The following is a 13149-nucleotide window of genomic DNA, read 5'->3' as shown; positions in this document are numbered from 1 at the left end:
TTTTTGAAACTTTTGTGCTAATCTGAAATTACTCTCAAGTGCAAATGTATAAAGCAAAATTTTATAGCTTTTTAGTAAAATGTTGCCAGGAGCTTTTTTTTTTTTTTTATCATTAGATATTTACTTGGTAGTTATATAAAGCAGGTGGGAAAAGATTCGTTTTTGTTATTGCCTATTTGTTTTATGTCTTTCAATTTTGCCATGGGGGCCAAGGAGGAAAGGTGAGAATGGATTATTTTGCATTCATTTGCTCAATTTCGAATCTTACTATTATTAATAAAGTCTGTCATGGTGGCTGCTCCTGTCAGGTTTCCAAAACTGTCTTCGTTTGGGATAGTTTGACCTCTTTACCACAAGAGGGCCTTCTAAAACATGGAATGCTCTTTTAACATTTTCATGTTCCTGCTTCAGGCTTCAAGGGAATGGTTTTTAGTTTTCACTGTTTTTACAACTGAGCAAATAAAGACCCGAGCACTTTATTTTGGAGTTCAGCAAGAAAGAGGAACGGGAATCCTGTTACTATTTTAAAAGCAGAGGTTTTCTTGGATGTGTGTACATAAAATGATCACATTTCATTTTAGATCTTTTCCCCATTATATTCATATCCTATTGTCTGCTTCCTTTAAAAAGGACTGTGTAATCTGCATCATGCTACATCTTGAAAAGAACATTAGAAATGACATCCCGTACTATTTGGAAACCTCAAACTAGCTAAAGCTTTGTATTCCACATACCTACCAATGAGCCAACTCTATTCACCACCTCATTCAATTTATTTAATTTTAAAAAAATCACTGAATAAACTACTCTGTGCTAGATAATCTGAGAGATATCCAGAATACAAATATGTCCCTGGCCTGTTTTCTCAGTGGTTAGAGCATCAGCCCTGGACCCAAGGGTCTCGGGTTCGATTCCCAGACATGGTTGCAGACTTGATCCCAGGCCCTGATCAGGGTGCATGCAGGAGGCAACCAACTGATGGTCTCTCTTCGCTCTCTCTTCTCTCTTTCTCTCCCTCCCTCCCTTTGTCACTCCCTCCCCTCCACTCTCTCTAAAAAAATCAATTAAAAAATATCCTCAGGTGAGGACGTAAAAAAAAAGAATATAAATATGACTTAGGAAGTTACTGACAACCCTATTTTATTCCATTTCATTTATAGGTTTATTGTAATGATTTATTACAATTTTGTACTTGCTTGTGGGATGCAATAAGGGAGAATTCTGAAACTAAGCAGAGTTGGTAACTAGCAATTAGTTTAGAATTTGTTCTGAAGCCACCCTTTTCTGAACTTCAAATAATTTTGTCCAATGCTTTTGAATATGTGTTGTCTGTTTCTTTCTTTCTTTTTTCCCCCCAGCTTAAGGTTTTCCCAGACATGGGAAATGAAACAGAAGAAATATACTGAAATAGCTGTTCTCCCATTATTCTTGTCTTTGAAAAGTAAAGAAGAAGTAAAAATCTCTTGTGAAAACCTGTACTTGTGCGAGCTACAGGCCAGAGGGGCTGGTTTGGCCTGATTTCTCTGATAAATGCAAGAAAACTTTAGACTCTGCTGATCCCCAAAAGAAATCTCTTAGATATAGAATTCTATTAGCAAAATATAATTGACACACAAAATTTCAACAAATTTGATCTTGTGATTCAAATCTGGATAAGAACTTGTACAATTTGGAACACAGAAGGTAAAACTAAATTTGAAAATCCTAACAACATTACGGTTCTTTTTCTAATCTCATGCAGTCGTCTGTGTAGCTCCTACTCTGTGACCTGCTTTTGCTAAATACTTTTCATTTTACTAAGTGTCCACAGTAATCATTTTTCTATGGCTGCATCGAATTTCATCAAATAGATGTGTATCATATAAGTAACTTTCAGAGAACATCCAAATCATTTCCAATATTCCCAAATACCCTAAATATTGCAAAGAATACATTCATGACTATAGGCATTTTCTGATCATTTTCTAAGGATAAATGTACAGAAATGGCATTAGAGGATCAACAGTATAACTACTTTTTATAGTTCAGGAAGTGGCTTTTCAAACCTAGATTAAAATAATTACATCCACTTAGCTAGACACATAATATGCTTCAATTAAGAAGAATATTGGTTGAGTCTTTTACTCTATAAGTATTAAGGCAGGATTTGTTATTTAAATCAGGTAAGTTTTAAATATTTACATAGAAAATGAATAAGAGGTTCTTTCATGGCAAAAAGCATCATTTCAATGAAGATATTCACTGAAAACACTTAAGTACTACATTTCATTTCCAAAAAAACTCTATGGAATAAAAAATAATCAGAAAAACTTCTCAAAGAAATGTGAATTAATTCTCTATAAAGCTGCTTCTGTTGATTAAATAGCAGTGGTACAATGGGAAAAGGATAGAGTTTATAATCAGAAATCTTGGGTTCTAGTTCCTACACTCACTAGCTATCTATACGGTTCCTCGAGAATACTGAGAAAATGTGTAGATAGCTTAAAACACACCATACATGTCTGGTTAAAATAGACAGTTCTGTTATTTGATCTCTAATTTTATATAAACATGACGAAACTCAGCAGTAGAATTAAATTCAGCAGTTCTCTGCAAGTTAAGACCTTGGGATTCTAAGGAAATTAATAGCAATGTTTGAACTTATTCAAAACTAGACCCTCAACTGCATGTTCTTAAGGAGAGATCAATTCCAGTAACATGATTTGTGCTCAATATATTAAACTGACTCATCTTTGGAGAATAACATCCAAAAGCAGGAACAGGAAGCTAATTATAACAAGAAACAGGGACTCAGTCCATTTTACTAGTAATATTTTGGGCAGTAATTTTAAACCTAATGGCCAATTTTACGGAGCATACTCAAAGACATATACATACTTGCTGCTCAACAATAAATACCAGTGACTTTATTTTTTATTAAGCTTGAGCTAGCACAGCACATTAAAAAGAATACTGGATAATTGATTTTATAAGTATCCTCAGCATTACTGGTCATGAGAAATTATCTAAATTTTCAATTCAAAAGGGTTAAAATCTCCCCACTTTAAAAATCTGGTGATTCAGGGAAATGATCTTAGGTAGTTATTATACAATTAAATTTCCCAAGATAAATATCTGGTGATATAATATCTAGTTTTAGTCTGTTATCTAATAATTGTACAAATTTGGTCTATGTGAATATCATTTTTTCTTTTTTTTAAAAAAAAAACAACAAAGAAAAAGACGCCCATTTCGTCTATCTCAGAGGATTTTTGTTAAGAACAAACGTGAGTTTTCTTTGAAATCTACAAAGAAGAACCCATCGTTAGCACTAGGCCAGAGAACACAAGCCTATTTCTATAGATGACACAGCTAAGAATGTATAATTTGACTTAATGTGATTTTAAAAAATCATATCTGAATATACATAAATGACCAACTAAAACAAATTTCATATTAAATCTACTGCCACATTTTAATTTATTTACTCCTATTTATTCCAAATATGCAAACCAAAAGGACAGGAAAATACAAATATCTATGAAAGAAGCTCATCAATATGCCAAAATGTTCAAATCTGTAGTTCCTTTTATTACTCTTTTTTAAATAACAGGAAAAATGGAGACATTTTAGTGTTAGCTTGGGTAAAGAAAGAGGAAGAACAGCAAAACTGAGTGACCAAACCAAGGTTCAAACCTTGAAACAAATTACAACTCTGCCATCTCTCTAATCACAAGAGAAATAATTGACAGGGACACAGTACATTAGATGGTTTAAACGAGGGTGCAAGTACACTTTTAAGAACCATTCTAAAGCTTTATTATAAATTTAAAAATATGTTTAAACTTTGTAAACCTGTGTGCACCGAACTGTTAAGATTTCTTAGCGATTTTCTAAACTAAAGTATCATACAAGCAGTACCCAAACATCCTCTGTGAACATATAAAATTAAAATAATCCTATCAATAAGCATTCCTTACCTTAAAAGCAGTTGCTTTTCTAATATTTTTAATTGAATGTCTTTTATATTCAATAGATCATCCCAATCTAGGCTTGCTTTTACTGTCACGTTAACCCTCATTTAGTTTTATGTGCTCTTTTTTGTTTAGTTAATAGGTATCATATATGATTAAAAATATGACATCAATTAATGAACCAAAAAAGCACATAAAGCTAAATGAGGGTTAAATCATTTAAATCATATCTATATATTTAAAAGGCTTATATGCAAATTGTCCCTGTGGGAGTTTGACTGGGAGACTTGGAGTTCAATCGCTCCCTATGACGTGTGCTGACCACCAGAGGGTGGCACGGAAAGAAGGAAGGCCCTGGCTAGCAGCCCTGGCTGTCAATAGGAAGGAGGGCCCCAGCCAGCAGCTGGAAGGCCCTGATTGGCCTTGATCGGTGGCCAGGCCTAGGGACCCTACCCATGCACAAATTTTGTGCACCAGGCCTCTAGTAAAAATATATTGCCTAGAGTCTTTTTTTGTGTGTCGACATGAGTAGAAGCACCCAGAACCCAGGGGCCTGAATTAGAACACCATGCCATGATTACCTCAGTAGAATAAAACCTTCAGCACAAGAATAACTTATTTTAAAACAAACTCTAGCTGAAGATATCAGAAGCCAAGTCATTTGTCCACCTTCCATGAAATACTTTGTATGCTTTTCTCATACTGCTGATATAAAAATGATACTGTTAACCAAATGGAAATCTTCTATCCTCATCAGCATCTGAAATAGGTGGCCATTGGTTTGCTTTTCTTTGATTAATGCTATTATGTGGTATAAATTACCTTAATAATCATTGTGTGTGTGTTTTTATTCTAATGGAATTTTTTTTATTGCTTGAAGTATTACAAAGAGTATTACATATATCTCTCCTTCTTCCCCGCCCTTTGACATTCCCCCAGCCTCCCCTACCCCCCAGTGACTTATGTCCATTGGTTATGCTTATATGCATGCATACAAGTCCTTCGGTTGTAAACAATGATTATTCTCTTATTCTTAAGAGAATAATCATTGTTTACCTAAAATATTTTATTATGCTCTTCATCATGTTTTCAGCAACTTACACTGTAGGATGCTGAGTGAATTGGAGGAGGCATGTTTTTAATTCAGAGTCACAAATAACTGTACATGAGGTAAATGATGAAAAGTTGGGACTTAGAGAAGAGATGCTGGCATCCACTGGGGGAAGAGTACCGTGGACTCTTTGCATTTAGATGTGCCTGGCAGAGCTGTGTAAAAGCTCCAGAGGCCCACTGCAGACCTGAAACAGTCTTTGGGGATGAGGCCCTGCATTTTTAACAATCATCCCAAGGACTGGGGCCATGAACAAGATGTTATACTTTATGCTTGGAATGCTCAAACTTTAAACATGTTCCCAAGGAGAATGCTAACAAAAGCTAAACATTTCTCATGTTTTAATTTCTCTGTTGGGTTATCCTGAACTCTGAATAAGAGTACATGTCTTTCTGTGATCAACTGATTAACTGGTTGATTGATTGATTCATTCATTCATTCATTCATTCATTCATATAACAGCTATTGGGCATCATTCATGAGCTTGGACTCTTCTGATGTGGACCTTTTTTGGTTGTTGATCAGATAGCAGTTAGATATTAAAGATTTCCCTCACAATACTTTTCACTTGAAAGATGTTCAATAGTTCTTCATTGGATATTGTTGAATAAATAAGAGAATGAATGCATTTAAGGATCCTTTTTGCACCATAAAAAATTACTGTGTTTCTGTGTCTCTTGACACTAAGTCAAATACTTCTTCATTATGAAGCAGGACCTGGAATAAAAACCTCAGTTCTTTCCAGTACTTATAGATTCTAACAATTTCTTAAAATAATTCAAAAATAAAAAGCTGCTTGGAAATTACAAAAAGGCATCCCAACGTCACAAAATGGAATTCTAAAAGCCACTGTTACTGATATTTAAGACTTTTGCTCCTCATTAGAGAAAACCAAGAAAGCTGACTTTTTACAATGTAGCAAGTCTTTTAAAAGATATTCCACAAAGAATGGATAATATGAATATTGGTATAAAGCAAAGCTTATGTGTCTGCTTCACACACACACACACACACACACACACATGCACACACATGTACGCACACACAAATACACATACACACACTGTCCCAAAAATGTATACACACACTTTGAATGATTATAAAGGCAGTGTTTATTAAAATACATTTCATTTTCAAAATTGAGTTATCAGCTGCTAAAGTGTGTATGCATTTTTGGGGGGACACCAGCATATAAAATAAATTTTTAAAAGCTTGTGTCTGGCATTAAAAAGAAGAAAATTCCCTAAATGTCCCCAGAATGTTCTAACTGGAAGTGATCTTAGATATTATCCAGTACAATCCCATAATTTTATGTGTGGAATATGAAGTTCAGAGAACATGAGAAATTTGACTCAAGCTCACTCACCTAATTAACAATATCACTAGTACTAATCCTTGGATTCCTGCTTTCCAATTTAACCTTTTTTTATAGAATTACATTGGGTGCTGTAAATACATGTCAGTTCATCCAAGCAATTATATAAGAACCAGAAGGCTGATAAATCTATGGTATTTTTAAATTTATTTATTGTCTAATAAGTAGTAGCAAAAAGAAGGAAGTGGCAAGACAAATCAGCCATTATTTTAACTGATTTAAATTCTTTTCCACCTCCAAAGGAATTCAAAATTCAAACATGTACTTCAGAGTTCCTTGAGGGAAAAAAAATAGAGTATAGAATTAAACCCCAATGACTAAACACGTGGCCAATTAGCAAATAAGTGTGTGCACTCATTGCCATGTCGTTTAGACTCCAATCTGGAGTGCAATTAGCATGAGAGGAAGTAACCTGAAGATCTGAATGTCTAAAATCCCAAGTGCTGAGCAGGAAGACATGCCCCTGAGCCTCACAGTGCAATAGCCTAACAGGTTGTAATGGTGACACTGGATCAGATCCAGTTAACCAGAAGAAGACAGGAAGCCGCCCCACCACCAGGCATTGAGAGAAGTGGGATTCAGGTTACAAGGAAATGAAGTCAACACAGCAGAAGTCATTTGTTGTGACTATTGTGAAATACGACAGACAAAATACACAACGCAGCTCCTCCCAAAAGAAAAATAAAACCAAACGACAAAAGGTTTCACTGTAACTAAACATCATACCAAATATAGTTAATTACAGACTACCTAAAATTGTGAGAGGACTCGTTTTTAGAAGCGTTCTGACCACACAGCTCAGCCTTTGAGAGAGATTCTTTTAAAGAGGTTTCAATAGAGATTTTCTCAGCTTTTTAAATGTCATCTCCTATTAATAATTAATTCACTAAAGTTCATCTCAGATGGTCTGTTTGGTTCCCATTAATCAATCAACAATTATGCATTAGGAGCCCAGGGTTCGCCTCAGAAAGGCTGGGGGTGGAGTTCACATGTTGAGCATCAGATAATTTTTAAATATTTAAAATTTCTTAAGTTTCCTCCTAATTTATCGGCAAACAGCATTAGTTAATGAATGAACAAGGGCAACTGTGCAATGACAAACCACACACAGGTCACGGTGTACCTCTCTCTCTAGCACACAGCCGAGTCCTTCGACCACAGAGGGCACGCAACTAGGTTTCAAAGTCCTTCCTGGGTCCTACTTGCAATAATCTCTTAATTAGCAGCCTTTTCCAAAATGTTTAATGAAAGGTAAGGCATAAGCCTAAAACAAACAAAACTTTAAAGAGTATACGGGAGCCAAAATGTGCTTCCTCTTCTTTGTATTATCTCCTGAATGGGAATGGGTGAGGGACGTAGTGTTTTAAAATGGGATTCTGAGTTCATACCCCATTGGAACATCCCACCTTTGTGAACTTGAATGATTATGTCACATCTCTACCCCTAAATTTATTGCCCTGTAAAGTAGAGTTAATAAGAGTACCTTGCCAGGCCGGCATGGCTCAGTGGTTGAGCATCAATCTATGAACCAGGAGGTCACAGTTCGAAGCTCAGTCAGGGCACATGCCCGGGATGCCACCTTGATCCCCACTTTGGGGGTGTTCAGGAGGCTTCCAATCAATGATTCTCTCTTATCTATCTCTCCCTCCCTTCCTCTTTGAAATCAATAAAAATGTATCTTAAAAAAAATTAATAGTATCTTCCTCATAAGCTTGTTTTGAATATTAAATGTGTGATGCTTGTGAGGGGTTGACTCTGTATTTGGTAGATAACAAATATTCAATAAGTATTAACTATTATTATTGTCATCAAAATGATGGTACAGTTATAACTATTCTGAAATCTGAGATCCTTTGTAAAGCTTGCAATGCAACTTAATAAACAAGAACTTGGTGCTTATTAAATAAATTCTTGCTAAACTTGTAAATTATTAATGTCAATTATATTCACACAAAAGCCTTATTTTGCTGCCTTCTCTATAATTAAAACATGCAAAACTTCTCTTCACTCAGCATGGCCTCATCTGAATCAGGGACAAGAGGAAAAGGTCATTTTGGTTTTTAGTTGGACACCAAAGCCAGGTTTTAGAGCTTCAGTGGACAGTAATGTTGCCATTTTTTCCTGCATCTATATAGTTCACCAAATCTATCGATTTACAGCCATGCTGAAACTCGAAACAACTACTTCAATGTAAGATTTATATCTTTAATTTCTTTTTCATGTAACAATAGCAAAGCACGTACATCTGATCATCCTTGACTCTGAGACTCAGATCATCACACAATTTCCAATTAAAAATGTTTATGGGAGTGCACTTCATCAACAAAGCTGCCCTGCTATTCCAACCAAAATATAGCGAAGCTTATGAAGCCATCTGCAATGATAAACTTTAAAATGCTTTATAGATAGTAACTAAATAACATCTTTATGAGAACAAGTATCAGGGGATTGAGCAAATTTGTTCTTAATAACAACAGCGATAAATATTTAAGAAACATTTGCTGGGTGCCAGGCATTCTTTCTTCTCTTTGAGGGAAGTTGCCATTATTACCTCCATTTCAAAGACGAGGAAACTGAGGCACAACAAAGTAACAGACAGTCTGACCCCAGAGTCCAAGCTCTTACCCATTCATCTACACATGGATGTTGTGGCTTTCCTGAATACTACGTTCATCAAATATAGCATGCCCATATTCTAGTAAAATGCTCCAAGCATTAAACCAATGCTTCGAATTTTTTGTAACTTTTATGACAATGAAAGAAATAAAGAAATAGCACACTTTGCAAATTAGAATAGAGTACGTACAGAAACCAGCCCATCATTCCTACCTCAAGTCTGTCTGTCCGCATTAATTTCTGTGCTGCAGCTGCAGCAGCTGCAGGGACAGGGACCCCAGGGTTCCCTGTGACCAACATGGGTGCAGTCGGCAAGATCTCTGCTGGAACCAGGCTTGGGGAGACAGGTCCCAGGTAGGGATTAAAGGCTGCTGATGCATTGGTGGCTAAGCTGGGTGCAACTGAAAACATTGGCTGAAAAATAAAGTAAGAAGAAAAATTTAATATGAAGGTCTTAGTTGAAAGTTGATATCCTACATTATATAAATGTTTTCATCCATCCACCCCCCCAACCTCCATCCATCCATCCATCCATCCATCCATCCATCCATCCATCCCCAACCTATTCTTCCTTTCCTCCCTCCCTACCTCCCCTCCATTTAATTCTGTGTTTATTAACTCTTATTCAGGATAAGGATGATTCTTAAATAAGCACTGATCAAACCAATGTTTTTCTAAAGTACAAGACGTAACCTGCCGCTACATTTTCCACCAGAATCTTAAAGCCTGCGGTCTCTAATACTTGCAATTTCTTTATGAACAATAGATCAAGAACTCAATAGGGAAACTTCCTGTGGTTTTCTACATTCCATCTTTGTCCTGATTGAACCCTAGACACGTATCTAAGAAATACATTTCATAGTTACTATGTCAGACGTTCTTGAAGGATCTGTTTACAACTGTTAATAGGTTGCAAGTGCCCTATTATCTTGCATAAATAAAGCAGAACTCTCAGTGGATAGCTAAGTTTCACAGACCATGTAAACTGTGAATAAATCTCATGTGGTCATGGAAAGGTGAGGATGGCACCATTCCTTGTGGGCACACAAGATAAAGCGTTTGGCATATTCACCAGTTGCAGGTTTTTCTGGGGAAATTATAAGCTGCATCAGCCTATCATGCTCTTGCGAGACATTTAGCAGGGAATTCACCTTATGAGGGAAGAACCATTGGAAAATAGGAAATCTGCAACAGAACACTTCTAGCTAAATGCTAAGTGATTCTTCAGGGGAACACCTATGGCCACACTAAGGAAAATGCGACAAGATTGAATTTCTGCCAGAAATGCTTTCATGGATACATGAGAATGGTTTCTATTTGTTGGTATAAAAATGTGCATATCAGGAAATATATCTGTTCTGGATGGAATTAAGCAATTTACCTGAAATCTACTCAAGCAATTTTCTTTTCCAATTTTAAAAGCATAACCAAGCACAACAATTTCCCATGTGATTGAGGATACATTTTCAACTTCCTGATTCAATGGAGTTTCAATTCTTGAAGTTTAATGCTTTGTGTAATAGTAATGTTTGTCTCTAAAACACAAAAACTGATGGACAAAATGGAGCCTATTCTTGAAAGTAATTTTTAACGATTCACTTCCTTTTACCCTGTGGTATGGAATAGAGTCAGAGAAATTTTTTTGTAGAATAAAAGGACATTACAATGTAGCGATTCTTCCCTCTGAAAGATGATCCTGAGTTTATACAGTGTTCAAGAGAAATTTGGAACAAATTTTTAATGCAATTAAGATGCATGTTACAAAAGTAATTCTTATGGTTCAAAAGAAACATGTTAAAAAATACAACATTTCCTTTATCTAGTCTGTTCCTGCCCCATCCTGTATTTGTGAGGGAGCCCGAGTATTCCCTTGCTCCTAGGACAGTTCTCAACTATGGGTGATTTGGCCTCACAGGGACAGCTGGCAATATCTAAAGACGTTTCTGGTCGCCACAGCTGGAGGGTGCTAGTGCATCTAATGGGTAGAGTCCAGGGGTTCTGCTAAGTGTCCCATAACACATGGGGCAGCCCCTTCCAACAAAGGTTATCCTGCCCTAAATGTCAGCAGAGCTGCGGTTGAAAATCTCTGTCCCAGGGATGCACTCTGCTCTTCACCTCACACATTGTTTTAGGACAAAATCTTTTGTGCATGCCGCTAGCGCACGCAGACTTGGTAAGAAAAGCGTGAAAAGTAGAATATTTAATACATAATGTGATCCACTTGGCAGAAGAAATGACACGCCATGGGTTCCTCTGATATGTTCCAGTGAAAACGATGGTGCCCCCGAATGTGCTGGCTTCAGTGCCACGGTCAGCTGCCCTGCCAGACCGATGGCTCTTGCCTGAGGAAGTGGCCTCAAGCGATGCCTCCCATCCTCCCATCCGCAGGCCCATCCCTGCCCAAAGCAGCTACGCGACCTGCTGACAACAAGAAACTGTCCAGCATTCCAGATATTAACAATCCGTAACCTGCCAGAAGCTGGGGCCCTGGGCAATCTCTGCCCACCAACGGATAGTGAGCAGCAGCTGATTTTACGCTGCTCCACTGTCTACTGGCTGCCAAGGCGGCAGCAGGACAAGGGTTGACTGGCACGACGAATACATGCTGAACTTGGATTCCTACTCCAAAATATTCAGGTAAACATACACTGCTACATACTCGCAGATACAATATGTAAAATTTCAGCCACGCCAGCCATCTATTTTTCCTATTAGGTATTTAATAATTATTTTTTAAAAATTAGCACTGAAGACTAAAAGACTAGCTTGGAATGTGGTAACAGACGCCAGGTAATAGCATTCCTCTTCGTATTCTATTGCTACGAAGGAACATGTATTTCCAGACAGAGCGTGTCTGAATGCATGCTTCAGAAAGTTACTGAGGTGCTCACGTCACAGTACACAAGCCACTATAATTCTTTAGACGTAGAGGTCCAATTTACAAACTCATTTGGAGGGAAGAAAAGCATTCATATTTTAAGAAAATAAGACCAGTGGCCAATAAAATTCAGCTTTGTTAAAGCTCATTGAATAATATAAACATAAAATCTACAATGCCTAGTATACAGAAGTTGCCTATTAAAGGGAAAGGAACGCTTCTATTACCTAAAAGTATGGCAACAATTTTCCCGCCGGACTGTTTCTATAGAGTTGTCATGTGAATTGATTTCTGGATTTGATCCAGCAGAACAAATTTAAATCTGGTGAATTTTAGGATACTCTCCCCAAGTAAAATCTGCAGCAGCTTTTAAAAACCCGAAACATCAACTCTTCAACAAGCATTAACTCAAATTGCTCCCTCTCCAGATAAGTGGTGCTATTTGCTAAACAGTCAGGCAATCAATAATAATAGCTCTATGCTTTGAAATCTGATTCCAAAAGCTGCTTTAAAAACAACAAAGTACAACATTCCTTCATTTCTTTTGAGTTTTCTTCTGGTAAATCTGTTACATCCTTTTTCAAAGAGCACCTTGCAGGAGGAAGGTCACTGCTGGACCCACCAGTGCCCTAATCTGATTAGTAAAGAACTTGAACTGCTACACGGCTGATTCTCCATCCAAAAGCCGCCCTGACAGGGTTCAGGAGAATCGCAAGGACGGATATTAACGCAACGGCGGTATTGAGCGGCATCTTATTTTCTCTGAAGTATCCACAGGATAATGCGTAACTACATAATCGGTGCATTTGATACTAACTGCATCCTTGTAACGATGATTTGCAGATACCGTGCTTCTGGGAAGGCATCAGGAAGGTTGGCTTATTATTGTCTTTTGTCTGTGAACACCCTGAAACTAATTGCAAGCTTAGGAATGCTTGGATGGGCTAATCATTTGTTTGTTTTCAAAGAGCCATTCTGATTCCATTAAGATGCTGGGGCTTTATTATAAATGAAAATGTTATTTAATGTCACATTATGACCATTGTTAAATGTGTGCAAACATGGTTATTAGCATAATTCCCTCTCCTTATTGCGTGCCAGGCATGTGCTTGGTGCTTTACCTATGTTCCTGCATTTAATCCTCGTAACAGTAGAGTGTAAACTTCAGGGGACGAACAAAAACAAAACTCCACTGCTTTGGTTTCAAGATGGGAAT

At 37.0% G+C, this 13149-nt stretch overlaps 1 protein-coding gene across 31 annotated transcripts in view; it reads right to left on the bottom strand.

Moving 5' to 3' along the window:
* The window catches only part of MBNL1 (muscleblind like splicing regulator 1), a 194483-nt gene that overhangs the window by 18103 nt on the left and 163231 nt on the right, over window positions 1-13149 (bottom strand). For all 31 annotated transcript variants that reach the window (XR_009451790.1, XR_009451791.1, XM_059686817.1 and 28 more), the window contains one exon: window positions 9269-9469. Coding sequence is in view for 29 of the 31 variants with exons in the window: in XM_059686817.1 (XP_059542800.1) it covers window positions 9269-9469 (201 nt within the window). In the remaining 2 variants the exon portion in view is untranslated. The remainder of the gene's footprint in view (window positions 1-9268; window positions 9470-13149) is intronic.

The sequence above is a fragment of the Myotis daubentonii genome, chromosome 3, assembly GCF_963259705.1.
Source record: "Myotis daubentonii chromosome 3, mMyoDau2.1, whole genome shotgun sequence".
In the NCBI taxonomy this organism is placed as follows: domain Eukaryota; kingdom Metazoa; phylum Chordata; class Mammalia; order Chiroptera; family Vespertilionidae; genus Myotis; species Myotis daubentonii.
This window is presented reverse-complemented; position numbering and strand designations above follow the sequence as displayed.